The 27,805-nt window shown below is 48.5% G+C and overlaps 1 protein-coding gene across 1 annotated transcript in view; it reads left to right on the top strand.

The window, feature by feature from the left end:
- The first annotated feature begins 1,216 nt into the window (after nt 1-1,216).
- The window catches only part of ints3 (integrator complex subunit 3), a 105,444-nt gene continuing 78,855 nt past the window's right edge, over nt 1,217-27,805 (top strand). The window contains 6 exon segments of the mRNA XM_052045709.1: nt 1,217-1,393; nt 8,147-8,230; nt 13,796-13,879; nt 17,760-17,873; nt 19,882-19,966; nt 22,006-22,072. Of these exon segments, the coding sequence (XP_051901669.1) occupies nt 1,319-1,393; nt 8,147-8,230; nt 13,796-13,879; nt 17,760-17,873; nt 19,882-19,966; nt 22,006-22,072 (509 nt within the window). The 5' untranslated portion in view covers nt 1,217-1,318.

Below are 27,805 nucleotides of genomic sequence, written 5' to 3'. Positions count from 1 at the left end.
CTTGTCTACACTTCTTACTGCCTCGGCAAAGCAGCCAACATAATCGAAGCCCCCACCCTGGTCATTGTCTCTTCTCCCCCCTCCCATCGGGCAGAAGATACAAAGCCTGAAAGCACGTACCGCCAGGCTCAAGGACAGCTTCTATCTTTTTTTTACAAAATAAACTTTATTCGTAATAAAAGACAAACTATATACATTTACAAAACAGTGCAAACCTTTACATTCTTGTACAGATCATTCATTAGTGTTACCTTTTTATATAGAAAACAGCACCGATGCCACACGTGTGGCTCCCTGGAAATTACCCGGTCCCGTATTTACAATATTTAGGGGCTTTCTCGCCTGTCCCTGCGCCTCCCTCTCCAGTGGCAGTAGAACCCTAAATTTCCCCACCGAGCCTTTGCGTTGGCTGCGCCCAGCCTCAGTGCGTCTCTCAGCACGTACTCCTGCAGCCTGGAATGTGCCAGCTGGCAGCATTCGCCTACGGACAGCTTCTGTCCCGCTGTTATAAGACTATTGAACGGACCCCTAGTACGACAAGATGGACACTTGACCTCACAATCTACCTCGTTATGGCCTTGCACCTTATTGTCTGCCTGCACTGCACTTTCTCTGTAACTGTAACACTTTGTTCTGCATTCTGTTATTGCTTTTCCCTCGTACTACCTCAATATTCTTGTGTTTTGAAATGATCTGTCCGAATGGCATGCAAAACAAAGTTTTCACTGTGTCTCAGTACATGTGACAATAACAACCAATACCAATACCCACTCTTCTCATGCTCCCTAACTGGCTGTCACCCTCCACGCCTCTCCCTCACTGCACCCTGAGGAGATCCATCCCCAAACTTAAATAGATCAATGTGAAAAAAGAGTCTAAACACACAAAAAGTTTTAATTTTAAAAGACTTCCGCATTAATAGGCCCTGCCCCCTGGCGCAGCCAAGTGGTCCACCCCCATGTCAATCAACCGGCTCCTCCCCTGCCCATTGGCCGACGTGCGCGCCCCTGGCTCGCTGTCCCGCTCCTGTCAATCATCCAGCCGTCCGGGAGAGCGATTGGGTAAGCTCGCCGTCCATCAAGGCGGCGGGGGGACGGGACCTTCCTGGGAGAGGGGCGCGGACTGGCGGGCGCGGTGTCAATCAGGCGGAGGGGGCGGCGGCGATTGGCGGAGGAGCCTGTCCGTCGAGGGCGGGCGTTTCCGGGCGGGTGAATGGAGTGCTGTCGCCGCTCGGCGTCCATGCCCGCCCTCCGCCCGGCCGCTGAGGTGATCCCTTCCGGGCTTCGAGGACCAGGCCAGAGCCCGGCGCCCGCCAGTCATGGAGGCCGCGCACAAATCCAAGGGGAGGCTGCTGGTCTCCAACGCCTTGGACGCCAAGGACGAGTTGGAGGAGGTGAGGGCGGTGGTGGCCCGGGGGGCGGTGCAGCGGCAGCGCCCGCCGTGAGGTGGGCGGGCTGCGGGCAGGGAAACTACTACCAGGCCGAGGCTTCGGTGGTTGCTGGGCCGCACTTAAAGAGGCCGCGTCCTCACCACCCCCCCCCCCCCCCCCCCCCCCCCGGTCAATCAGCAGGAGCGATGCCTGTGCTGCCTCCCACAGTCGACAGCGGGCTCCCCACCAAACTTTACAGGCGAATTCCCCCGGGAATTGGGGCTCCCCTGCCAGGTTTGCAGATTTACAGATGAATTCTCGTCAGGAAAGGATTGATTTTGGTTTTTTTTTTGGTTCCAAGAATAATGTGCCCTTTGTTCACTCAGTGCAAAATTAACATACAAAAAAAACAATTTCCCACACAGGAGAAGTATGATAGGTCCCAGGTCGCCTCGGTGTTGGGAGCGGTGCCGAGGGAGTGCAGCGGTGCCAGCGCAGGGGTGGGCGCGCGGGCAGTGATGGGGGGCAACGTGGGGTCGGTCACCACCTCGTCGGGGGGGGTGAGGGCGCTGACTGAGGGAGGGCTGCCCCTGGCGGAGGGGGCGAGGGTGCTGAGGGAGGGGTGGAGAGGGTGCTGAGGGAGGGGTGGCGAGGGTGCTGAGGGAGGGCTGCCCCCCAGTTGGAGGGGGCGAGGGTGCTGAGGGAGGGCTAGTCTCCAGCAGAGGGGGCGAGGGCGCTGAGGGAGGGCTGCCCCTGGCGGAGGTGGTGAGGGCGCTGACGGAGGGCTGCCCCTGGCGGAGGGAGCGAGGGTGCTGAGGGAGTGGTGGCGAGGGCGCTGAGGGAGGGCTTCCCCCCAGTTGGAGGGGGCGAGGGCGCTGAGGGAGGGGTGGCAAGGGCGCTGAGGGAGGGCCAGTCTCCGGTGAACGGGGCGATGGCGCTGAGGGAGGGGTGGCGAGGGTGCTGAGGGAGGGCTTCCCCCCCCAGTTGGAGGGGGCGAGGGTGCTGAGGGAGGGGTGGCGAGGGCGCTGAGGGAGGGCTTCCCCCAGTTGGAGGGGATGAGGGTACTGAGGGAGGGCTCCCCCCCCAGTCGGAGGGGGCGAGGGTGGCTGAGGGAGGGGTGGCGAGGGCGCTGAGGGAGGGCTTTCTCCCAGTTGGAGGGGGTGAGGGTGCTGAGGGAGGGGTGGCGAGGGTGCTGAGGGAGGGCCAGTCTCCGGTGAACGGGGCGAGGGTGCTGAGGGAGGGGTGGCGAGGGTGCTGAGGGAGGGGTGGCGAGGGTGCTGAGGGAGGGCCAGTCTCTGGCGAAGGGGACGAGGGTGCTGAGGGAGGGCTTCCCCCCCCCAGTTGGAGGGGGGGAGGGTGCTGAGGGAGGGCTGACCCCCAGTTGGAGGGGGCGAGGGCGCTGAGGGAGGGCTGACCCCCAGTCGGAGGGGGCGGGGGCGCTGAGGGAGGGCTGCCCCCCAGTCGGAGGGGGCGGGGGCGCTTAGGGAGGGCTTCTGTGTTGGAGGGGAGCAGGTGCCAACTAACGGAGCACCCCTCCTCCCTATCAGGCACGGGGGGAATGAGGGGGCAGTGTTGTGGGGGGGTTAGGGAGGTTACTGCTGAGGGAGGATCACTGTTTTGGAAGGGCAGTGCTGAAGGAAGGCTACGATCCCTCGGGTGCCAGTTGGTTGGAGGTGTGCTCGGTTGGTGCTGAGAGGGTGCTGCCCAGTTAGGGGGATGCGTTGAAAGATCTCTGCCCCTTAGTTATGGTATAAACCTGACCAGACCAGCTATTGAGTCCACAAGCGGCTGCTTGGCTGGTTATTCCTTGGCAACTGACTCGCCCAAAGCCTTTCCAACACCGACTTGCCACGTCTGAATCGTGGTGCGTGAGCAGCATCCCAACGACGCACAAGATCCTTGGCACCATCTGCCCATTTGATTGGCTTCCTGTCTGCCATCCTGAACACTCCTTCCACCACTGGAACACTGTGGCTGTGGTGTTTACCATCTACAAAACATGCTAACGTGTCTGGGCTTCTTCAACAGCGCCTTGCAAACCTGTGCCCTGCACCACTAGAAGGGCAAGGACAGCGGGCCATGGGAATGCTCCCAACCATGTCACGCGATGTGGGATCACTTCACTGTTTCCTTCACCATCATTGGTTCCAAGTCCTGAAACCTGTGTTATAATGCAGGGGAGCACCTCCACCCTGCAGAACTTGATTGCAGTTGAAGGAGGCGGCTGCCCATATTCCATGCAATAAATACATTCTGGATCAGTGCTGTTTTGGACATGCTGTCACTCAGATGAGATGTGGATCTGAGAAGCTTGCACTGTTTCCAATGAAGAGCACAGGAGCTCTCTCTGGTATCCTGGGATAATGTTAAACTCTCAGCCAGCAGGAGAGCAGGCAGGTCGTTGGGCACTTAACTCATTGTACTTTGTGGATGCTTGCTGCCTGCAAAATGGATGCTGGTTTCTGCACTGTGTGTAGTGTGCTTTACCACATTGCCATGGAGTAAAAATATAGAAGTACAAGTCGGCCTTTCTCTGTAAATGATCATAGAAAATGCTGCTAGCACTTCAGGGAAGCAGCAGTCCATGATTTGGATTTGGAAGAGGCTGATCAGCATATGGAAGCCGTTCCTGGGTTACGAGCGCCTGATGTATGGACACCCCTATGTAGGAGCGAGGTCCCATAATATTAAGTTCAAAAGTCTGAATTGGGTACATGTGCAGAGCTAGATTCCTCTCTCTCTCCACTTTTAGTCATTGTTCTTTCTTACCAGTCCTATGTGCTTTTGATGCCGTTCATTACAATGCTGCGGAGGTATGGTTCCCATATCGAGTAATCTTTGTGTATTTTCCGATTTTTGGGCAAAATCGACATGGACGTCTGTGAAAACAGAACCTGTTTGTGATCCCGGTACGGCCTGTATCTCGCTTGTGTGGGTTTCATCCTTTTTAAGAGGTGTTGCTGGCTTTCTCCTCTGGTGGAGGAGTCCTGTGGTGAAGCCTAAATTGGACCATCTTCATCCTCCTCGAAGGAACTTCCTCGAGCTGGGACACAGCTCTTGTGCTTCCCGGCAATCCTTGGTTCTCTCCCTGAAGCTGTAATCATTGCCTTCTGCTTATGTGTTACTTAATTCTACAAAAATCAAGGAGACCTGCTGTTTAATTGATGTGGTTGTGCTTAGTCTGTTGAGTATCCCCCAGTTTCCCGTAGCTTATTCTGTGTCAAAGCTGAATATTTACCCCTTTTGCTGCATCTAGATTTAAAGCAAAAAGTACTACCACAGTCAAATGTTTTAGGATTTCAAAGCATAAAAACTGAAAGCACAGCAAGTTCATCCTGAATGCACTGAGGTGCCAGTGGAGGTAGATTCAACAAAGGCTTTCAACAGAGAGTTAGATGAAGGGAGAGAAGGTCCACAGACTAACTGGACATCCCGTTGGTTCAGCGTCAGTGGTGACCTCCTCTGCCATTTTATTCCATCCTGTTGGGATTGAGAAAACAATCAGTTAAACCATGGAAGGAAATCCCAGCCCTGCTCAGACTGCCGTTCTCCGGATGTCAATCGTGTTAACTTTAGTAGAACCGTACAACACAGGGACAGGCCCTTCAGCCCACCATGTTGTGCTGAACTAATTAAACTAGTAATTTAACGCCTAACTAAACTAATCCCTTCTGCCTACGCAATGTTCATATCCCTCCATTCTCTGCACATCCATGTGCCTAACTAAAAGCCTCAAACACCTCTGTTGTATTTGCCTCCTCTACCACCCCAGGCACCCATCACTCTCTGTGTGTAAATAAAAAAACATTCCCCACACATATCCTTTGAACTTGCCCCCTCTCACCTTAAATGCATGCCCTCTAGTGTAAGACATTTTGACCCTGGGAAAAAGATACCAGCTGTCTACCCTATTCTCTGCCTCTCATAATCTCATAAATCTCTATCAGGTCTCCCCTCAGCTTCTGCCGCGCCAGAGAAAATCCAAATCTGTCCAACCTCTCCTTATAGCACGTGCCCTTTAATCCAGGCAGTGTCCTGGTAAACGCCTTCTGCACCCTCTGCCAAAGCCTCCACATCCATCCTGTAATGGGGTGACCGGACTTGACAGTAACTTTTACCTCTGGAGACCACAAAACTTCTCATCAATCAAGAAATTTTATTTGTTGTGTGCAATGCAGGAAGTGCACCCACTGCAATACGTTCCCTCAAATGGCAATGTTATTGTGCCCAGATCATTGGGATTGAGGGGTGAATGAGGTACAGTAGCTGCTGCTGCTTAGGCAGTCCCTTGGGATCGAGGATGACTTGCTTCCAGAGGCTGCAGATGCTGGAATCTGGAGCAACAAACAATCTGCTGGAAGAACTCAGCGGCTCGAGCAGCATCTGCGGGAGGAAAGGAATTGTCGCCGTTTCGGGTCGAAACCTTGCGTCCGGACTTATTGCTTGCATTTTGGTTTAGTGGGCTCTTGAGGCCAATGTGGGAAGGGCAGACTCTGCTGCAGGAGTTGGTGGGAGAGGTGGGTGGTTTGTGAGGTGGCCCTTCTGCTTACACAGGGCCTCTGTGTGCTCCCTATGCGTGGCTGGAGGTAATCAGTGCCATCCTGAATGCTTCAGTCTCCAAACTGAGAGATGGCCGGGAGTTGGTGAGAAGGTTGCATTTTGTCAAGGAAATCTTTGAACATGTCCTTGAGTCTTTACCTCTGTCCACTGATAATCTCTTCCCATGGCAGAGCCTGGAATAGTGTGTCTGTTTCAGGAGTCTGGTGTTGGGCATGCAAATGATGCAGCCTGCCCAGTGTAACTGTTTAAGGTCTGGCCCTACGTTAGCTAGGACTGGCATCGAGAAAGCTGAACAACTGGGACGGAAACACAAGTTGAATCCCACCGTTGCAGCGGGGGATTTAAATTCAACTAACCATCTCATCTGGAATTAAAAATTGTTCTCGGTGGAAAGCATGAACCTCCTAGCTCGTCCTTAAAGTTAGCCTGGTTCACTCTATCTTTCAGGGAAGGATATCTGCTGTCCTTGGACAATCTGCTGGAGGGACTCAGTGGGTCGAGCAGCATCTGTGGGAGGAAAGAAAGTGTTGATGTTTCAGGTCATCGACAGCTCCCCCCCACCCCCCCACAGATGCTGCCCAACCCGCTGAGTTCTTCCAACAGATTGTTGTTGCTGCAGATTCCAGTGTCTGCAGTCTCTGCTGCCCTTCCCTGTGTGCAGTTCCAGGCACTTAACTGCCCGCTTAAATGTCCTTAAAGCAACTCTATTTGTAGATGGACGTGAGATGCAGGCTTTGCCAGTGGTGTCTGCGTCCAGCGAATGAAAGATCAGCCTTCCACTTGCCACTTATATGGTGTGTCAAATGTAGTGATGGACTTGACAGGAGCCTAAATCGTATGGTATCTAACACTGAGCCATGAAGGGAGATTATTCAGGACAGATATGACCAAAAGATTGGCAAAAGAGGGAGTCTTCAGGTGCAGAGAGATTTTGGGAGGGAGCTGGGGGGCACAAGTAGATGAAGGCAAGACTGCTGATGGGGGAAGTGGGAAAGGCTAGAATGGGCAAAGCCATTTCCCCCTACTGGAAAGCACTGGGGCACGTCCTGCATTCGGAAATGCAAGCCCTCCGTTCGTATTCCTGCCCCTTATACAATTCAGGCTCTGTTTCCAAGGTAGCATATGACTCTGACAGGCACTTAGTGTACCTAGATCTGAGTTGAAAACCAGTGGAACTCATCCAGTGATCTACATGGACACGTCACTGTATTACAGAGCACCAATGAACTCGGGTCTATTCTTCAATAATGTGGGGACGTTACTGACGTTGTCGTCAGGATCCAGTGCACAAGCAGGACCCTGAAGACAACACGTTTGTATTTGCAGCCTGTAACTGTGGCCCATAGCACATTGTGTGGTCAGGAGGATCTCGGTCAATTTTGACTGTGGAACGTTGGTTCCAAAACTGTTTTTGTGCAATGCAACGTGGGAGTACTGCTCTAGATTCTGTACTTCAGTCCTTGTAAATACACATACAGCGCCGGTGGGGATGGGTCTGTTGCTGTATGACACTGGGCTGCAGTACTGGTGGGGACGGGTCTGTTGCTTTATAACACTGGGGTATGGTGCCGGTGGGGATGGGTCTGTCACTGTATAACACCGGGGTACAGTGCTGCTGGGGATGGGTCTGTCGCTGTATAACACAGCAGGACACTGTAATAATCCAGAAAAAGTACTTCCATAAAATGACAAAACGGGATGCTCCAAGGTTGGAGGCAGTGGGACCCATCCCCACCAGTACTGTACCCCAGTGTTATACAGTCTCTGGGATATCTGCTTTGCCTGTCACAGTTCACTGATTTTACCATTGGTTCAGTGCCACTCCTCTGTCCTTTCCACATAGCTCCACCATTTGTCCTCGTTCAAGTCTACGTCCTCTGGAATGTGACAAAACGAACCTGCTTCCACTGCTGTTGTTGGTTGTGTGTTTAAGATCGTCCCCCCCAGTCCCCCATGTCGCCTGGGGTTCATTTTCAACCTGCATCCTTGAGCTACTGACCCACCTGCCCACTGGACAAGCAAGTGGTGGAGTGTCTTTGGTGGGGGTTTGGGGAGGGAGGGGTTTGGTGGAGTTGTATGATGGAGTTGTATGATGGTTGAAAGCAAGCTTTACTTTTATTTTGTGGCCCCTCCCCTGAGCCGAGAGTGGTCATTGTGCACAATATTTCTCCGTGCCTACTCGATGTACAATCTCATTGTTTTCTGTGTCCTTTCCAGAAGCTGGAGAGATGTTTGAATGTTGTATCCCCGATGATCAATGGCGTATCGGAGAGAGAGGCAAATGATGCACTGAATGCTCACGTAAGTGGACAGCAGAATTTCTGCAAAGACCTGTTGAAATGTCATGCCTCTGAACGTGCAATGTTTTATTCATTTGTTAAGCTTTTGTGTTGATTTATATGTTTTGTCTCATTCTCTGCAGTCAAAGATCCCAGTATCTGGAATTGTACATTATAATGGAGATTGCCTATGTAAGCATGTCACACTGTTGTCAGTGGTGATGCTATTGCAACCCAGTTTTTTTTTTGCTACTTATTCCAGCACTTGAACCAATTCTACTCTGCTTCCCAACAGTGTCCTGCTCTGTTTATTCCCCTGTGCTCCATTACTGACTGGAATGGACTGCTTTACCCCTGACCACAACAGGTCAAGACCATACCACACCGACCGGTCTCTGTCCATGACTATACTTGCCGCATGGTTTTAGCACACCCACTACCCTCAACAAATGGTAAATTGGTTTATTATCCTCACATGTGGAGAGGTAGAGTGAAAAACTTTGTTTTGCGTGCCATAATTTCATCACAGCAGTGCATTGAGGTAGTTCAAGGGAAAACAATAACAGAATGCAGAATCAAGTGTTACAGTTACAGAGAAAGTGCAGTGCAGGCAGACAATAAGGTGCAAGGCTGTGGCGAGGTAGATTGTGAGGTTGAGAGCCCATCTTATCGTACTAGGGGTCCGTTCAATAGTCGTATAACAGTGGGACCTTCAGAATCTGAATCAGAATCAGGTTTATTATCACCGATGTGTTGTGAAATTTGTTGTTTTGCAGCAGTACAGTGCAAGACATAAAAATTACTATAAGTTACAAAAATAAATAGTGCAAAAGAGGAATAACGAGGTAGTGTTCATGGACTGTTCAGAAATCTAATGGCGGAGGGGAAGAATCGTTGAGTGTAGGTCTTCAGGCTCCTGTATCTCCTCCCCGATGGTAGTAACGTGAAGAGGGCATGTCCTGGATGGTGAGGGTCCACAGTGATGGATGCTGCCTTGAGCCTGGCGGTACGTGCTTTCAGGCTTTTGTGTCTTCTTCCTGATGGGAGGGGGGAGAAGAGAGAATGGCTGGGTGGGATCTTTGATTATGTTGGCTGCTTCACCGAGGCAGTGGGGAGTGTAGACAGAGTCCATTGAGGGGAGACTAGTTTCTGGGATGTGCTCTGTGTCCACAAATCTCTGCAGTTTCTTGCGGCCTCAGGCAGAGCAGTTGCCGTACCAAGCCGTGATGCATCCATTTTTTGGATAATTGGGACCTTTTTTGGGGGAGGCATGACCTATTTGCTAAGGATGGGTTGCACCTAAACTCCAGAGGTTCCAATATCTTGGCGGGAATGTTTGATTTAGTTGTAGGGAGGGTTTAAACTGATCTGGCAGGGGGATGGAAACCAGGATGTTAGGTTACAAGATGCTAAGGTAAAGGAGGGAGTTTATAGAAACAAGTCCAATGAGGATGGCAAGAAGGACGGGCAGGTGAGAAGTCAGGATAATTTGCTGAATAATAGAAGTACAACAAGTCAGGATGTTAGGATACAGAATGTTAGGATAGGGGATGAGGTATATAGGAACATGTCTAAGGTAGAATGTAGTGAAGATGGTAAGAAGGATAGACAGGTGGAAAGCCAGGATAATCTGCTGAACAATAGAAGTACAACAAAATTAATAGCAGATACCGGACTAAACGTACTGTATTTAAATGCACGTAGCATTAGGAATAAGGTAGATGACCGAGTGGCACAACTACAGGTTAATAAATACGACAGTGTGGCAATCACCGAGTCATGGCTTTATGACGGATGTGATTGGGAACTGAATGTCCAGGGGTACACAGTGTATAGGAAGGATAGGCGGGTAGCAGAGGGGGAGGTGTGGCCATGATGGTTAGTAGTGATATAAAATCGATAGAAAGGAAGGATATTGGGTCAGAGGAGGTGGAATCCTTGTGAGTGGAGCTAAGGAATAGCAAGGGTAAAAGGACAATGGTAGCAGTCATATATAGGCCCCCTAATAGCAGTCAGCAAGTGGACGATAAGTTGCAGTTTGAGATAGAAAAAAGCATGCTAGAGTGACAATGTGAAGATAATTATGGGGGATTTTAACATGAAGGTGGACTGGGAAATCCAGAATGGCGGTAGTACTCAGGAGAGGGAGTTTGTGGAATGTCTAAGGGACGTTTTTCTAGAGCAACTTGTTGAAGAGCCCACCAGGGGATTGGCTGTTTTGGATTGGGTGCTGTGTAATGAACCGGAGGTGATTAGGGAACTAAAGGTAAAGGAACCACTGGGAACCAGTGATCACAATATGATTGAGTTCAGTTTCAAGTTTGAGAAGGAGAAACTGGTAACTGATGTATTGATATTTCAGTGGAACAAAGGAAATTACAATGGTATGAGAGAGGAGTTGGCCCTAATTGATTGGAAGAGTAAGCTGGCTGGAGGGACGGCAGAAGAGAAATGGAAGGAATTTCTACAGGAAATAAGGAAATTGCAGGATAGATATATTCCAAGAAAAAAGGTTTTTAATGGAAAAAAGGCACAAATGTGGATAACGAGAGAGGTGAAAGCTAAAATAAAAGCAAAAGGGGTGGCGTACAAAGAAGCAAAAATTAGTGGCAAAACAGAGGACTGGGAAGCTTTTAAAAACCTGCAGAGAGAAACTCAGAAGGTCATTAGGAAAGAAAAGAGGAATTATGAAAGGAAGTTGGCGGATAACATTCGAAAGGATACTAAGGGTTTTTTTAAATACATAAGGTGTAAAAGAGAGACACGGGTTGATATAGGACCAATTGATAACGGTGCAGGAGCTATTTTAATGGACGATAGAGAGATGGCAGAGGAATTGAATGAATATTTTGCATCAGTCTTCACCGTGGAGGACATCAGCAATGTGCCGGTTAGTCAGGAGTCTCACGAAATGGAATTGAGTTCAGTTAAGATTACTAGGGAGAAGGTGCTAGGAAAACTAAATGGACTAAAGACTGATGTCTCCCAGACCGGATGAGGTGCATCCCTGGGATCTGAAGGAGGTGGCTTTAGAGATAGCGGAGGCATTGACTATTATTTTCCAGAAATCGATAGATTCAGGCATGGTTCCGGAGGACTGGAGAGTCGCAAATGTAGTTCCGTTGTATAAGAAAGGAGGGAGGCAGCATAAAGGAAATTACAGACCTATTAGTCTGACGTCAGTGGTGGGAAAGTTATTGGAATCTATCCTCAAAGACGGGGTTACGGAATACCTAGAGGCGCAGGGCAGGATAGGTCCTAGCCAACATGGTTTTGTGAAGGGAAGATCCTGCCTGACCAACCTATTGGAGTTTTTTGAAGAAATCACAGGCAAGGTGGATAAGGGAGAGGCGGTAGATGTTGTGTATTTAGACTTTCAAAAGGCCTTTGATAAGGTGCCTCACAAGAGACTGATTAATAAGATGAGAGGTCATGGAATTATGGGTAGGATAACAGAATGGGTGGAGCATTAGCTGCTTGACAGGAAGCAAAGAGTGGAAATAAAGGATCTCGTTCTGGTTGGTTACTGATTACTAGTGGTGTGCCGCAGGGGTCGGTGTTGGGACCGCTCCTTTTTACCTTGTACATTAACGATTTGGATGATGGAATGAAAGGTTTCGTGGCTAAGTTTTCAGATGACACCAAGATAGGGGGAGGAGTAGGGAGTATTGAAGAGAGAGGAAGGTTGCAGAGGGACCTAGACAGTTTAGGAGAATGGGCAAGGAAATGGCAGATGAGATTCAAAGTAGGGAAATGTGCAGTTGTACACTTTGGAAGCAGAAATAAGCGGGCAGATTATTGTCTAGGAGGAGAGAAAATCCAAAGCACGGAAAGTACAAAGGGACTTGGGGGTACTCGTGCAGGATACCTTAAAGGTTAACCACCAGGTCGGATTGGTGGTAAAGAAAGCGAATGCTATGTTGGCATTCATTTCGAGAGGTATAGTGTATAAAAGTAAGGAAGTGTTAATGAGGCTCTACGGGGCACTAGTGAGGCCTCATTTGGAATATTGTGCGCCGTTTTGGGCCCCACATCTTAGGAAGGATGTGTTGACGTTGGAGAGGGTTCAGAGGAGATTTACGAGGATGATTCCAGGAATGAAAGGGCTTAAGTATGAGGAGCGTTTGTCGGCTCTTGGACTGTACTCGCTGGAGTACAGAAGAATGAGAGGGGACCTCATAGCGACATTTAAAATATTGATAGGAAAGGACAGAGTAAATGTGGCTAGGCTGTTTCCCTTGGTGGGTGAGTCCAGGACCAGAGGGCACAATCTTAGAATTAGAGGGTACAGTTTCAAAACAGAGATGAGGAAAAATTTCTTTAGCCAGAGGGTGGTGAATTTTGTGGAACTCCTTGCCACGTACAGCAGTGGAGGCCAGATCAGTGGGGGCGTTCAAGGAAGAGATAGATAGATATCTAAATAGTCAGGATATCAAGGGATATGGGGATAAGGCCGGTAATTGGGATTAGAATAGGTTTTTTTTCTCTTCTTCTTCCCCCATTCCCCATTTCTCATTTCTATTTCCTTTTCCTTGGAGCAGACTCGATGGGCCGAATGGCCTGCTTCTGCTCCCTTGTCTTGTGATCCAGATAGGATGCTTTCTATGGCGAACCTAAAAAAAATCAGTCAGGGTCAACAGGGAGATGCCGAATTTCCTTAGCCTCCTGGGGAAGTAGAGGTGTTGGTGAGTTTTCTTGGCTGTGGCGTCAATGTGGTTGGACGAGGACAGGCTATTGGTGATGTTCACTCCAAGGAACTGGAATGAAGCCCAGATGTAAAATGCTGAAGCAAAGAACTTCAATGACCCAAGGGCAGGGATGTGGTGAGTTGAGCCACCTCTGCCAGTGGATGTGGTAATGGAACACATCATCACGTTTCACCTTCACGTTTAAAATAACGCCCTCTTGGAAAAGGGCTTGCAAGTCTTGAGCCCAGTTTATAGCTGTTTGAATAATTGTGCATTTAAGGCAGAGGTGGATAGGTTTTTGATTGGTGAGGGGGTTAAGCATTACAGGGAGGATGGGGTTTGAGGGGGGAAAGAAATCAACCATGATTGAATTGTGGTGCAGGCTCGATGGGCTGAATGGTCTAATTCTTCTCCTGTATCGTATGGTCTTGTGTTGCTCTGCCAAGTGCAACAAAAAGCAATGTAAAATGATCCTTTTATTGCACGACACTTACCGACAACGTCTGCTTCTGTGACCTCTCCCGCACTCCTGTCCTTCGCCGCTTGTGTTTAAGATGCCAAAGTTAGTCATGACTTTGTGCCGCCAGTCCCTTCACCTTGGCCCGCGGAGGGTCTCGCGTCTTTCAAACTGGAGTTGTTCATCTGGTCTGGATTATGATCGGGGAGGGAGCGCCTGCCCGCCCTGTTCTGCTGCCGCTCAGGGCGCTGGCCACCCTCTTCCCCTGCCACCCTGGGATGCCCGACCACCCCGCGGGCCCCCTCCTTTGGGGGACGCCCGACTGCCCTGTATCCTTGCCGCCAACCGATTTTATTTATTTGTTTTATTTGGAGCAAAAGCACTAATTTGAGTTTTGACCATTGTTGCTGAGCTCATCCTGTCTGCTCTTCCCTCCCCACAGGTGTGCAAAGGGGCCCAGCAGCATGAGGAAGTGTGTTTGGGACTTCTAACGATGATTCTAGTGGAGCCTCTGCAGGCGCAAAGGGTGAGTTATTTCTTCTTTAAGTTTGCTTTCTCTTCACCTGACAAAAGCCCTGGCCTGCCACGAAAACTTGCAAGTGCAATCTGCAGAGCGTACTGAGCCAAATGTTGACTGGAATCAGCATTTACGTCACAGCACTTCGACTGTCAGCTTCAGGATATTGACCGAATAAGGTGGCAGAGACATTAACAGGTCCTCAAAAGAGCAAGGACGGGCACAATGGGTCAAATGGCCTGCTGGGTGGATAGATTCTGTAAAGCTCTGGTTTGATTCCATCTGCCATACCACGTTTTAAATTTGGGCACCACGAGTCAGGAAATGTATATTAACCTTTGGGAGGTGTAGGGGGCCTGGAGAACTGATTTGCACAGTGATCCCAGGGCTTAAGAGGTTAAATTACGTGGATAGATTGCACAATGATTTGAATACAGAAGACAAAGCAGTGAACTGATTGGGAGATGGAGTAGACATTGTCCCAAGGCCTAAACAAAGTCCTGATTAGACCACATCTAGATTGCCATATCTCAGCTTTGGTGGGCGTGCAGTCTAGATTTATCAGATTGTTACCTGATCTACAGTGTTAATTTAAGAAGTTAGGGCTGTATTCCCTGAAGCAACACCCAAGAAGCTGGAGGAACTCAGTGGGTCAGGCAGCATCTATGGAAGGAAATGGACAGTCCGATTTCGTGTAGAGACCCTCCATCTGGACTGACAGTTGATAGGTCCTGACCCTAGATGCTGCCTGACCCGCTGAGTTCCTCCAGCTTCTTGTGTGTTGCTCCAGATTCCAGCATCTGTAGTCTCTTGTGCCTCTAGTATTCCCCGAGGTTTAGAAGGCTAAGAGGTGATTTGATTCACACTTTTGAGATACCATGTGTGAAGAAACAGAAATGCTAGGAGTACTCAGCAGTCAGGCAGTATCTGTGGAGGGAGAAGCAATGTTTCAGGTTGATTGTGGCTGATATACAAGAGCAAGTTCTGATGCAAAATTATCAGCCGGAACCATTAAATCTTCTTCTGACTCCGTGGGTGTTGCTTGACTTAACAACATAGAACACTACAGCACAGTACAGGCCCTTCAGCCCACAATGTTGTGCCAACATTTTATCCTGCTCTAATATCTATCTAACCCTTCCCTCCCACGTAGCCCTCCATTTCTCTGTCATTCATGTGTCTACCTAAGAGTCTCTTACATGTCCCTAATGTATCTGCCCCCACAACCTCTGACGCAGTGCGTTCCACACACCCACCATTCTCTGTGTAAAAAAAACACTTACCTCTGACATCCCCCTTGTATCTTCCTCCAGTCACCTTAAAATTATGCCTTCTTGTTTTAGCCATTTTCGTCCTGGGGGGAGAAAACGTCTTTGACCGTCCACTCGATCTATGCTTCTTATTGAATATTTCTAAATTCTCAGTATTTTGCCTTTGTACATCTTCAGAACTGGGAGTATGGGACTTGAGCACAAAGTATGCAAATTTGTTTATCGGGAGTGAATTTGGGCAACACTTCAACGTGATGGAAAGTTGGAACTCTGCAAATGGCTGTTGATATCGGGTTAATTGTTAACTTTTAATCTTTTATATATTTTTGTTAACAAACATCTTAAGGGATGTGGGGGACAAAAAGAGGTTTGTGGAGTTAGTCCATAGATCAGCAAAAGTTTAAAAGTTGGAATCTACTTGAAGGGCTAAATGTCCTCTTTCTGTTCCTGCATTGTTAAGATCTTGGTGACAGTTTTTACTGAGCAGAGTTTACTGGCATTACCGTTTTCCATCCAGTTTTTGTCTTGACTGTGGGAGCAGGTGTGTGTATAATTTTTTTTAATCTCAAAGCAGTTTAAGTTTAATTTAAAAACACATGGGACCTTGGAGAGGTTGTTGCCATGGGAAATGTAAAGAGCATGCCTGTCTAATCATGTTGCCACCTTCATTTTGGCTGCAGCATTGGGCTCCAATGTGTTAATGTTTAATTCAATTTAACACAGGCACAAAATGGGTGCTTAGCACAGCTCCCGAGGGCTGCAGGTGTTTAATGTTTGGACCAACTCGGGTGCAGAATACTGTGTCGAGGATGTTGAGTAACTGTAATAGGAATAAGCTGTGACCCAACAAAAGCCAAAACCATAGCTCATGGATTTTAAAATGGTTGGGAAAGGAGATGGAGATTTTTTTCCAGTTGCGTTGTAAGGGCTTGGAGATCTCTGCCAGAAAAGGTTGAGTGGTCCCAGAAGGAGGTTGTAGTTGATGCTGAGGTGCAGTAGTATAATGGTTAAGTTATTAAACTGGCAATCTGGACTAAAGATCTGGCAACACAGCTTCAACTTCTGCAGATTCAGCTGGGGGACATAAATTAATAAAAGAAATTCGGAAGGAAGAAGCTGGTGTCAGTGATGGGATCACAAACAAGGTATCTATTAGTCACATGTACAGCGAAACACACAGTGAAATGCATCTTTTGCATAGAGTGTTCTGGGGGCAGCTCGCAAGTGTCGCCACGCTTCTGGCGCCAACATAGCACGCCCACAACTTCCTAACCCGTACGTCTTTTGGAATGTGGGAGGAAACTGGAGCACCCGGAGGACACCCACGCAGACACAGGGAGAACGTACAAATTCCTTACAGACAGTGGCCAGAATTGAACCCGGGTCGCTGGTGCTGTAAAGTGTTACGCTAACCGTTACACTACCGTGCCTGCTAATGACTTCTCTAACTTCTAAGAGGCCTGTAGGGTGGTTGAGTAAGCACTGGGCCCGAGAGACGGGCGTGAAATGCTGCCTCACCACGGCACCCATTCCCATAAATAAACAAGTAGAGGGATTTGGAGAGATGGGACTGCAGATGCTGGAAACTGGAGCAATAGCCAAATGGCTGGAGGAACTCGGCGGGTCGGGCAGCATCTATGAAGGGAAAGGGACAGTCGACGTTTCGGGTCGAGACCCTTCATCTCTCAGTCCAGATGAAGGGTCTCCACCCGAAACGTCAACTGTACAGGTAAAGGAATTTGTAGGGTAAATGTACATACAATGAGGGAGTAGGGCTAATCAACTGCCCTTGCAAATGGCCAGCACAGACACGATGGGCCAACTGGCCTCCTGTTCTGCTCTGGTTTGATTCCGTCTGCCATACTACGTGTAGTTCTGAGCATTAGAAGCTGGTAATTCATTTGGCGCAGTTTAAGGGGTTAAGTTATGCGGGCAGGTTGTCTCAGATCTAGAAGAGAATAAAGTGAACTAACTGTGTGTTTAAGGATTCCATATAGTAAATAGGAACTGAAATCAGAATCAGGGTTATTATCACTGATGTGTTGTGAAATTTGTTGTTTTGCAGCAATAGTACAGTGCAGAGACATAAAATTACTATAAATTACAAAGTGGTGCAAATAAAAAGGAATAACGAGGTGGTGTTTCATGGACCATTCAGAAATCTGATGGTGGAGGGGAAGAAGCTGTTCCTGAAACATTGAGTGTGGGTCTTCAGGCTCCTGTACCTCCTTCCCGATGGTGGTAATGAGAAAAGGGCATGTCCCGGATAGTGAGGGTCCTTAGTGATGGATGTTTCCTTCTTGAGGTGCCGCCGCCTTGAAGATGTCCTCGATGGTGGTGAGGGTTATGTCCGTAATGGATCTGGCTAAGTCTACAACCCTCTGCACCCTCTTGAGATCCTGTGCATTGGAGCCTCCATACCAGGCAGTGATACTACCAGTCAGAATGCTCTCCACCGTACATCTGTAGAAATTTGTAAGAGTCTTTGCTGACGTACTAAATCTCTTCTGGAAGTCCAAAAGCAAGTGTGATGTAATGTAAGATGCTACATAATTGCAAGTCGTTGTGTCTTCTAAGCTTGTGGTGGTCACTCTTCCTGTTTTGATGCTGCATTACAGTGTTACCGGGATCTGACGCTGGTGAGCAGAGACGGCATGAACCTAATTTTAATCAAAATTAACCAGCTCCTCATGGAAAAGTATCTGAAGCTTCAGGACACCGTCAGAATACAGGTGAGACCTGCTGTCGTAGCCAGGGCTTGGTCAGCACACTCCACCCAAAGGCTGGGGATTACGGGTTCGCGTGTCCGGTCCGAGACCCAAGTAAAAGGAATTCCTAGCTGAGGGGGCGCTGCTCTGTTGTGGGAGGAGAGGAGCTGAGGGAGCGCCTCCCGTCTACAGATGGGGTGTGGAGCTGAGGGAGCGCCTTCTGTCATTGGGTTGGTGGTGCTGTCTGTGTGTGTGTGTGTGTGTCTGTGTCTGTGTCTGTGTGTGTGTGTGTGTGGGGAGTTGGGGGCTAGTAGCCGTGTGGTGCTGAGGCTGTGTTGTTCTGTCAGTGGGTTGGGGGCAATGCTGAGGGAGTGCTGCTCGGTCACTGGGGGTGGCGCTGCATTCTGTCAGGGAGAGTGCCTTGAGGGAGCGACGCTCTGCTGGGCTGGTGCTGGGGGAATTCCACATCCTCGTCAGGTGGGCAAGCAGGTCCTGAGTAACTCCTTAGTATCCTGTGGCCCAGTACTTACCCCAGAATCATCGTGGTCCAGCTCTGCAACAGGCCCTTGCGGCCTGCCCCGTCCATGTCTGTCCACACTAATCCCATTTGCCTGTGTTAAGCCCGTAAACCTTTCCTGTCCGTGTACCTGTCCAACTGCTTTTAAGCGTTGTAATTGTATCTGCCTCCACTACCTCCTCTGGCAGCTCGTTCCAAATAGTCAGCAACCACTTAGATCTCCTTTAAATAGTTCCCCTCTCACCTAGCTGTCCCCTGCCCTGGGAAAGATTCTAACTGACTATACTATGTGCCTCGTAACTCTGCAAAGCTCTGTAAGGTCACCCCTCAGCCTCCAGCGTTCCAGTGAGAATAAACCCAGCCTATCCAATCTCTCCGTATAATTTCTGTGTATGTGTCAACTGTCACCTTTCCTGCATCGTAAGAGTAACTATACTTAAGGAAACACTCACCAAAAGTGCTTTGGGATGTCCTGGGATGTCAAAGGAGCAAGCGAAATGAAATAGTCTCTTGGGTTGTACTGGTAGTGTGTAATCCTTTAGATTAGGGGAGCTGCATTCTGAAATGTAATGGGGTATTTCTATTTGCTGAGGGATTCCCCGATAATACTGGGAGGTTTGTAGGGCTAGGAGTGACTCGATTTCAGACACCGGGAAGAGCAGGGGATATTCCCCCACTGCCCTGCAGCCCAATATATGTCCCTGAATCACTATCACTTTTGGGTTTGTGGTCTGGCACACTTGCTGCATTGTAAGAGGAAGTGGGACTGGAGCTGAGCAGACAAGGAAACCTCATTCCCCATGGCACTTGTATCCCCGTGTGGGACAGTACCAGCTAAGCTATCAGTAGGCGAGAAGAGTCTGCAGCAGCGGAATTGGCTTAACTCATTGCCTGTGACCACGTTTCCCGTGGTAGTTTCTGACTGAGTATTCTGTTGCCATGTTAACATCCCAGCATGGGAACTGTGAAATACATTGTGCTGTGCTCTCCCAAATTGTAAATACACTCCGTATCACGATAACAGAATTAATCCTTCCAAACGTTGAGGTATCTAGATAAGGAGAGCACAGGTCTGTCACTGTATGGCACTGATGTGCTGTGATGAAGGGGGTAGGTCTGCCTTTGTACTGCACCAGGGTATAGTGCAGGTGGGTATAGGTCTGTTCTGAAGCAAAAAAACATACTGCTGGAGCAACTCAGCATGTCAGGGAGCATCTGTGAAGGCAAAGGGATGGTTGAAGCTTTGGGTCTTGAGATCCTGCATCAGTGTAAAGGGGAGATCGCCAGTATAAAGGAGTGAGGCAGGACCTGCCAAGTGATAGGTTTTCAGTATTGGTTTGTCTGTGGTAATGGGTGAAATGGTCACAATATATCTCTAAGCATTAAATTTACATTGAATGCATTACGCAATGTATTTGTGCTTGGTCACAATAGAATTGGGTGAAAGTGCCGGATGCAGTTTTGCACAGATTCATTGAATGAGTTGTGACGATCCAGTCTGTTCTTTGTCCTCAGTTGGTATGGCTGGTGCGAGAGATAGTGAAGAATGCGGTCCTGGGTGCAGATGGTGTGTGTATGACACTCATGAAACAAATTGCTGGTGAGTATTTGTTCAGTTCTCGTGGGTTGGAGGGAATTGAATTGGTGCAGTCAGGATCTCATTGACTCTTAGTTCTCTTGATGTGTCCTGATGTTTATAGCGACAGGCAGGCAATGCCAGTGTGTGATTCATCCTGGTTTGTGAGGGGTTGGCGTTCTTTTCAAAACCCTTTCTCCACTCATTTTCCCTCTTGGTCTCTGGCTCGGCTCTCGTTGGCTCCGTGCTGGTCCCCTGCCTGATGCCCATTGGCTCCTTGCTGAGTCCACCGGCATTCCTCCTCAGCCAGTGTTTCGGCCCTGATTATAAACCACGGCGCTTATCTGTTGAACACACTGTCCTCTGCTGCCCACCTCTTGACTTGGCTCCTCTGGGACGGAAGCCCTCACACTTCGTATTGTCATTTTTGGGCAGTTATTCCGGAAGTCTCCCAGCTAGCTTCTGTCCCTATAAACATCCATGTTTTGGGAACTTCTCTGTCCATTTCCCACAGCAGTTCCCTTTCCCTGTACCCTCTAGGTGGCTTCTTAAACCCTCTCTGACTGGTTACCTTTGTACTTTTGTGGGCATCTAAAGTTCTCTGACTACAGTCTACCTTAACCCCACCAATTCTACATTCTCTCCCAAAACTAGCACCTTCTACCCTACCCCAAGACTTTGAACCAAGCGTTTGTGTACCTCTTTCATAGTAAGTCCTGGTGAAGACCCTTGGAATAATTTGTGTTTTGAAAAGGCTTATAATTAATAGGCTTCCACTGTAAATCCAGGCTTTCAGGATTGTCTTGGCAGCAGCCTCTTTCCATTCTGTGACTGAGAAACACTCTGTTGCCTTTGTGCTCAGTTTGAGATGTGCTTCATAATTCAGGGAAATTAAACTTGCCAACATAATGAATACGTACATACAAGAGGAGTGAGCGATCTGATCAATATAGTGATTGCTTTGCCTTTGGTTCATCAATGAGATGGGTGGTCGAAAGGTTTCGGTACAAACTGGATGTGGGGTGAAACAGTTAATAGAACCATAGAACAGTACAGCACAATACAGGCCCTTCAGCCTACAATGTTGTGCCAACCTTTAAACCTAAGTCTATCTAACCCCTTCCTCCCACATATCCCCCTATTTTAGATTCATCCATAGACTTATCTAACAATCTCTCGAATTTGACCAATGTCCCTGCCTCCACCACCACCACAGGCAGCACATTCCAAGCCCCAACTACTCTCTAGGTAAAAAAAAACCTGCCTCTGATATCTCCCTTGAACTTCCCACCCATTACTTTAAAGCCATGCCCTCTTCTATTGAGCATTGGTGCCCTGGGAAAGAGGCGCTGGCTGTCCACTCTATCTATTCCTCTTAATATTTTGTACACCTCTATCAAGTCTCCCCTCATCCTCCATCTCTCCAAAGAGAAAAGCCCTAGCTCCCTTAGTGTCTCCTCATACTCTCCAAACCAGGCAGCATCCTGGTAAATCTCCTCTGCACCCTTTCCAATGCTTCCACACCCTTCCTATAATGAGGCAACCAGAACTGAACACAGTACTCTAAGTGTGGTCTAACCAGAGTTTTGTCATTACATCGCATTACCATAATGGAAGATCATCGAGGGCAGAGGTTAAAGGTAACTGGGCAGGAGAACCAGAGGATTTTATTACAGTAATGACACTTAAGAGACATTTGGACAGGTACATGGAGGGGAAAGGTTTAGAGGGATATGGGCAAATGGGACTAGCTTAGGTGGGCACCTTGGTCAGCATGGACGTTGGGTCGGAAGGCCTGTTTCAATGCTGTGTTACTCTCTGACTACTCAAGTGAGTTGTCATCAGTAATGCTTTGCCTGAAAGATTCAACGAAAAGGAACTGAGTGTGTACTTATTGTAGGAATGTGATGGATCAGGGCAGGGGAGATATTTGGAACTTGCTGAATAGCTTTTTCAAAGAGCCAGTGCATGGGCAGTGGCTTCAGAACGGGCTTAAAATGAGCTCGGGTTCTCTCATGTTCACAAGTAGAGTTGCTGAAATTGTTCTTTTTTTTTCCCTGCAGGAGGGGATGTGACTCCAAAAAACATCTGGCTGGCAGAAAGTGTCCTTGATATCCTAGTAGAGCAAAGGTACCAGTGAGTGGGAGCTTCTCACTCTGATGCATTCTTCTGAACCATTCCTATATTTATTGGTACCTTTGGTGGCAGGAAAGACCGAGGGGTGGGGGGGGGGAGGGGCGCGCAGGATCTGAAAGTTACTGAGGAGGGGAATTGGAAGGTGGTTTGCACGGCTGTACAGCTGAGTTCCGTGTCGTGTTCTTGCTCAGGGTGGCAGAAGTTATCAGTTCTCTCCCACCCACTATGCGAAACCCAAAACTGAACAATGCCTGGATTTATATATTCCGCTCAGTATGTCGTTTGCTCTTATTTTTCCTCGGTGTCAAACCTGTGCTGTCCCTGTCCTGTGAGAATGTGATGGAACAGTATTAGAGGGAGCTTTGCTCTGCATCTAACCTGGCTTTTCGTTGACCTGTGATATGTTATGGAAGAGTGTAGAGAGAGCCTTGGAGACACAAGAGACTGCAGATACTGGAATCTGGAACAACAAACGGTCTACTGGAGGAACTCGGCAGGTCGAGCAGCATCTGTGGGGTTGGGGGGGGAGCGGGGGAGAAATTGTCAATGCTTCAGGTCAGAACTCTGCATCAGGACTTAAGGGGTTCGACTCAACATCAACAGTTTCCTTTCACCTCACAGATGCTGCTCAAAATGTTGTTGTTTAAATAACATTTAAAAGACATTTGGACAGATGCATGGATAGGAAAGGTTTAGAGGGAAAATCAATGTTGTTTGTTGTCATCTGCACAAGTCCGTGTGTGCACAGGTGCAATGAAAATCTTACTTGCAGCAGCATCACAGGCACGAGCATCAGATAAGCAGCATTCACAAGAAAAACATAAAACGCAATTTTTACAAGAAAGAACGCAATTAGAACAAAAAAAAAAGTCCATTTAGTGCAAAGTGGTCATATTGTTGCTAAACTGTAGTGATTAGGGTTGTGCCGGTTGGTTCAAGAACCAAATAGTTGAAGTGAAGTAGCTGTTCCTGAACCTGGTGGTGTGGGACTTCGGCTTCTGTACCTCCTGCCTGATGGTGGCTGTGAGAAGATGGCACGTCCCCGGATGGTGGGGAACTTTGGTGATGGATGCTGCCACCTTGAGGCAACGCCTGCTGTAGATACTACCGATAGTGGGGAGGGATGTGCCCGTGATGTATTGGGCATATTGGGATATGGGTCAAACGTGGGCAAATGGGAATAGCTGAGGTGGGGCATTCTGGTTGGCATGGGCGAGTTTGGGCTGTAGGGCCTGTTTCCGTGCTGTATGACCTGCTGACTTTTTCCAGTGGATTGTTTCTAGCTGTAGAGACAGTTTTACTTGGTATCTAACTTGTGCTGTCCTGGGAGTGTGTGATGGGACAATGTAAGGGGAGCTTTACTCAGTATCTGACCTGTGCTGATCCTGCCCTGGGAGTGTGTGATAGGACCAGTGTGTGAGAGAGTTTTACTCTGCATCTAAACTGTGCAATCACTGTCCCATGTACGTGTGACAAGACAGTATAGAGGGAACTTTACTCCGTACCTAACCTACAGATGTATCTTGCCTCAGTGATATTGGTCTTGATACATGCATAACTCTCAAAGCCTAAATAAATAAAGATGTTGGGGTGAGTATAGGTCATGCCAGCTGCCAGGGGAAGAGGCAGTGGGGAGCAGCTGATGGTGCAGGAGAGATGCGTAAAGGGCACTTGGACAGGTATGTGGATAGAGAGAGATGGCCAAAGCGAGCAAACGGGACTAGCATGGATGGGCATCTTGGTCAGCATGGACTGGTTGGGGTGAAGGGACTATTTCCGTGCTGAATGACTGAAAGAATATTGAAACCCAAAGCATGAAAGGAAATGGAGAGGAGCCACGTGGACAACAGCAGAGGGAAGGATTGAAAGACTTTGATTTCTACATTGCCTCTTGGGATGTCCAATTGCTCCACAGTGGGTGGTGTATTTTTGTTTTTTGAGGGGCAGTCACTGTTGTGATGGTTGGCCCCATTACAGGAAGGACGTGGAGGCTTCGGAGAGGGTTCAGAAGAGTTTTACCAGGATGCTGCCTGGATTTGAGGGTATTGGGTATAAGGAGAAGTTGGATAAACTTTTTTCCTGGAGTGTTAGAGGCTGAGGAGAGACCTGATAGAAGTTTATGAGGCATAGATAGGGTAGATGTCAGCATCCCCTTCCCCTAGGGTAGACATGTAGAGAGCGTAGCTTTAAGGTGAGAGGGAGAAAGTTTAAAGGGGATGTGCAGGGCAAGTTTTTTTGTACAGAGTGGTGGGTGCTTGGAACGAGCTGCCAGGGGTGGTGGTGGAGGCAGATACGACAGTGGCGTACAAGAGGCACGTGAATATACAGAGAATGGAGGGATATGGTTCATATGCAGGCAGAAGGTATTAGTTTAATTTGGCATCATGCTCGGCACAGACATGGTGGGCCGAAGGGCCTGTTCCTGTGCTGTACTGTTCTGTGTATATTGGAAACGGGCAGGGAAGCAACCAATTTGCACGCAGCAAGCTCCCACAGACAGAAATATGAGGCGTGATCAGATTGATGCGGGGAGACCTCTCTGGTCCTTCAAGGTGTTGTTATTTGGGCTCTGTCTGCTCTTAACGTCTCATCACAAAATACCACTGCTGAATGGTGCCAGAGGGTGGCGGGGTTGTTCCTAGGAGCCCCTAGTGTGTCGTTTTCTTGTTCTGCCCTTGGCTGTGCTTCATGGTAATTGCTTGTGAAGTCTTCTGTACTGAGAGGTTTGGGCTGAAACTTCACAGCGCAGTTAGTGTCAGGAAGAATGTCAGGAGCCATTCGGCAGGAGTGGATGAAGCAGTATAAAGGATTTATTTTGTTTATTCCTGCCACTAGTGTGGTTGCTGTCACCAGCCTGTCAGGGGGCATCATTGACAGAATGATGATCCATGAAACGTACTTGGCCTTATTGGATCTCTGCGGGAATATTTTAAACCCACGTGCAAGGTGCAGCAATGGTATGCCTGAGCTTGCTCGTATGGGGAGGGGTTAGAACTTCAACCACCCAAATGAGCCATCAGTTCAACCGGTTGACGTTGATCTTTGCCTTCCACCAAAGCATGTTTAATTGTGTTTAGCCTAACACGTTTGGGTGCTGTTGCCCTGACCTCCAGCAACCTGTTGCTGTCTGTGTTGAGTTTGCACGTTCTCCCTGTGACACTGTGGGCTCCTTCCTGCGTGCTCTCAATTCCTCCCACATCCCAAAGACGTGATGGTTATTAGGTTAATTAGCCGCTGTCAATTGCCCCCAATGTAAGTGGATGGCAAGAGAGGTGGTGGGGGGTGGGATGTTAATGAGCAGTTGAGAGAGTGGGTTAAAGAGGTGAGTAAGAGAATGGGATTTCTCTGAGAGCCAGCATACACTCTGTGGGCTGAATGGCCTCCCATCAATGCTGTTATGAAATATCAGGTCCATTCACACCAACATTGAAAGTGGAGTCACAGGTAGACACGGTGGTGAAGGTGGCTTTTGGCACGTTGGCCCTCATCAGTCATGGCATTGAATATAGAAGTTGGGAGGTCATGTTGCAATTGTACAGTATGTTGGTGAGGCCGCACTTGGAGTAGTGTGTTCGGTTTTAGTCGCCCTGCTGTAGGAAAGGAAAGATGTTATTAAACTGGAAAGAGTGCAGAAAAGATTTACTAGGATGTTGCTTGGGACTCAAGTGACTGAGTTATAAGGAGAGGTTCGACAGGCTAGGACTTTTCTTTGGAGCATAGGAGGCTGAAAGGTGATCTCGTAGAGGTGTATAAAATCATGAAGAGCACAGGTAGGGTGAATGCACTCAGTCTTTTCCCCAGGGTTGGGAATCAAGGGCATAGGTTTGAGGCTATTCCCTCTGTATACCGTATTTGTGAGAGGTATAGATAGGGTAGACAGTCGATGTTTTTCCCAGGGTAGAAATATCAAGTACTAGAGGACGTGCATTTAAGGTGAGAGGGGGAAAGTTTAAGGAGATGTGTGGGGCAAGTTATTTTTACACAGAGGGTGGTGGTGCTTGGAACGGCTGCCAGGGGTGGTGGTGGAAGCAGACACGATAGTGGGTTTTAAGAGGCTGTTAGATAGAGACATGAATATTTATGGAAATGAGGGATATGGATCATGTGCAGGCAGAAGAGATTTAGTTTAACTGGGCACAGATATTGTGGGTTGAAGGGCCTGTTCCAGTGCTTTATGTACTAAACCCCCTGTTGGACAGCATTTCTGACCAGGTTTCTGGTTCTGGGTGCGTCACAGTTTCCCACTGCCAACTCGTGAATCCAGAGACTTGAGCACAGCCCCGATGTTGTTTGAGGAAGAGCTTCACTCTCCTGTTCAAATATCCATCTAAGGCTCTCTGCTGCCTCTGTCAGGTGGCTGTGGCAGTTTCTGTAAGAGGAGTAGGGGAGCTCACACTGGGCTAATATTTATCTCTTGGTCCACCTTTCTCCATCCTCTAATCGTTATTGCATCAATGCTGGTTGGAGCTGTGGGGTGTGTGCAAAATAGCTGGTGAATGTCCCACATTGCTATAGCAACAGCACTTAAATATGCAAATGAAAGCAGAAAGATGCTGCATAAACCAGCAGCTCAGACCACATCTGTGGAAAGAGAAACAGTTTTGACTAAAGGTTCTTGGACCGGAAAGTTAACTACTTCTATAGATGCTGCATGATCTACTGAGTCTTTCCAGTATTGTCTGATTTTATTTCAGATTTCCAGCATCTGTCGTTTTTGATTTCGGTTACAAAGGGAGGCTTAGATAGAGGGGAGAGTAAGGAGCTTTTCCCCATGGTAGCGGTTTCTAAACTAGGAGGTACAGGTTTAAGGTAAGCAGTAAGAGTTTTGTAGAGGGGATCTGAGGAAGAATATTTTCACCCATTGTGTGTTCGAATTCTGGAGTGCTCTGTCTGCACCGGTGGTGGAGGTAGACACTCTCGTATTTAAGAGGCATCTGGACAAGCATTTGAATTGCCAAGACACAGTAGACCACAGACCAAGTGCTGGTAAATGGGATAGTTCGATAGGCACATCGACAGTCGGCACAGACGTGATGGGTGGGAATGACTCAAAAAAATATTTTATTGGCTGTGAAGCAAATTAGGACATCCTGAAAACGCCCTGACACATAAGCAATCCAGGTTATTAGTTCTCCTTGAAAAGACATACCAGTGTTTTTAAAATCATGAAAGGTTTCTTAATAGGTTTTCCCAGAATAGGTGGAGGAGGCTGAGGGGCGACCTTATCGAGGTTTATCACGTGATGGATGGTCCATAGTCTTTTTCCCAGGGCAGGGGAGTCCTAAAACTGGAGGTATAAGTTTAAGGTGAGAGGGGAAACACTTAATGGGGCAAGTTTTTCACCAAGAGGGTGGTGCGTATATGGAACGAGCTGCCAGAGGAAATAGTAGAGGTGGGAACAATTACAATGTTCAATAGACACTTGGAATGGGTACATGAATAGGAAAGGTTTAGAGGGATTTGGGCCAAACTCGGGCAAATGGGACTAGCCCAGGTAGGCACCTTGGTTGGCATGGACCAGTTGGGCCGAAGGGCCAGATTCCCTGCTGTACGACTCCAAGAGGGTGTTTGCATTTGTGGGGAAGATCAAACTACAGCCTCTCGATACTTGTAGATGGCCATCAAGGAATCAAAAGCTTTTTCTCCAGGGTGTGGTGGAAATGTGAAACTTGCTTCTGTAGGAAGGCATTCAGACAGGAAAGGTTTAGAGGGAGTTGGGCCAAACAT

This window comes from Pristis pectinata, chromosome 40 (assembly GCF_009764475.1).
Source record: "Pristis pectinata isolate sPriPec2 chromosome 40, sPriPec2.1.pri, whole genome shotgun sequence".
In the NCBI taxonomy this organism is placed as follows: Eukaryota; Metazoa; Chordata; class Chondrichthyes; order Rhinopristiformes; family Pristidae; genus Pristis; species Pristis pectinata.
Note: the sequence above shows the minus strand (reverse complement) of the source record. Positions and strands in the feature narration are given on the sequence as shown.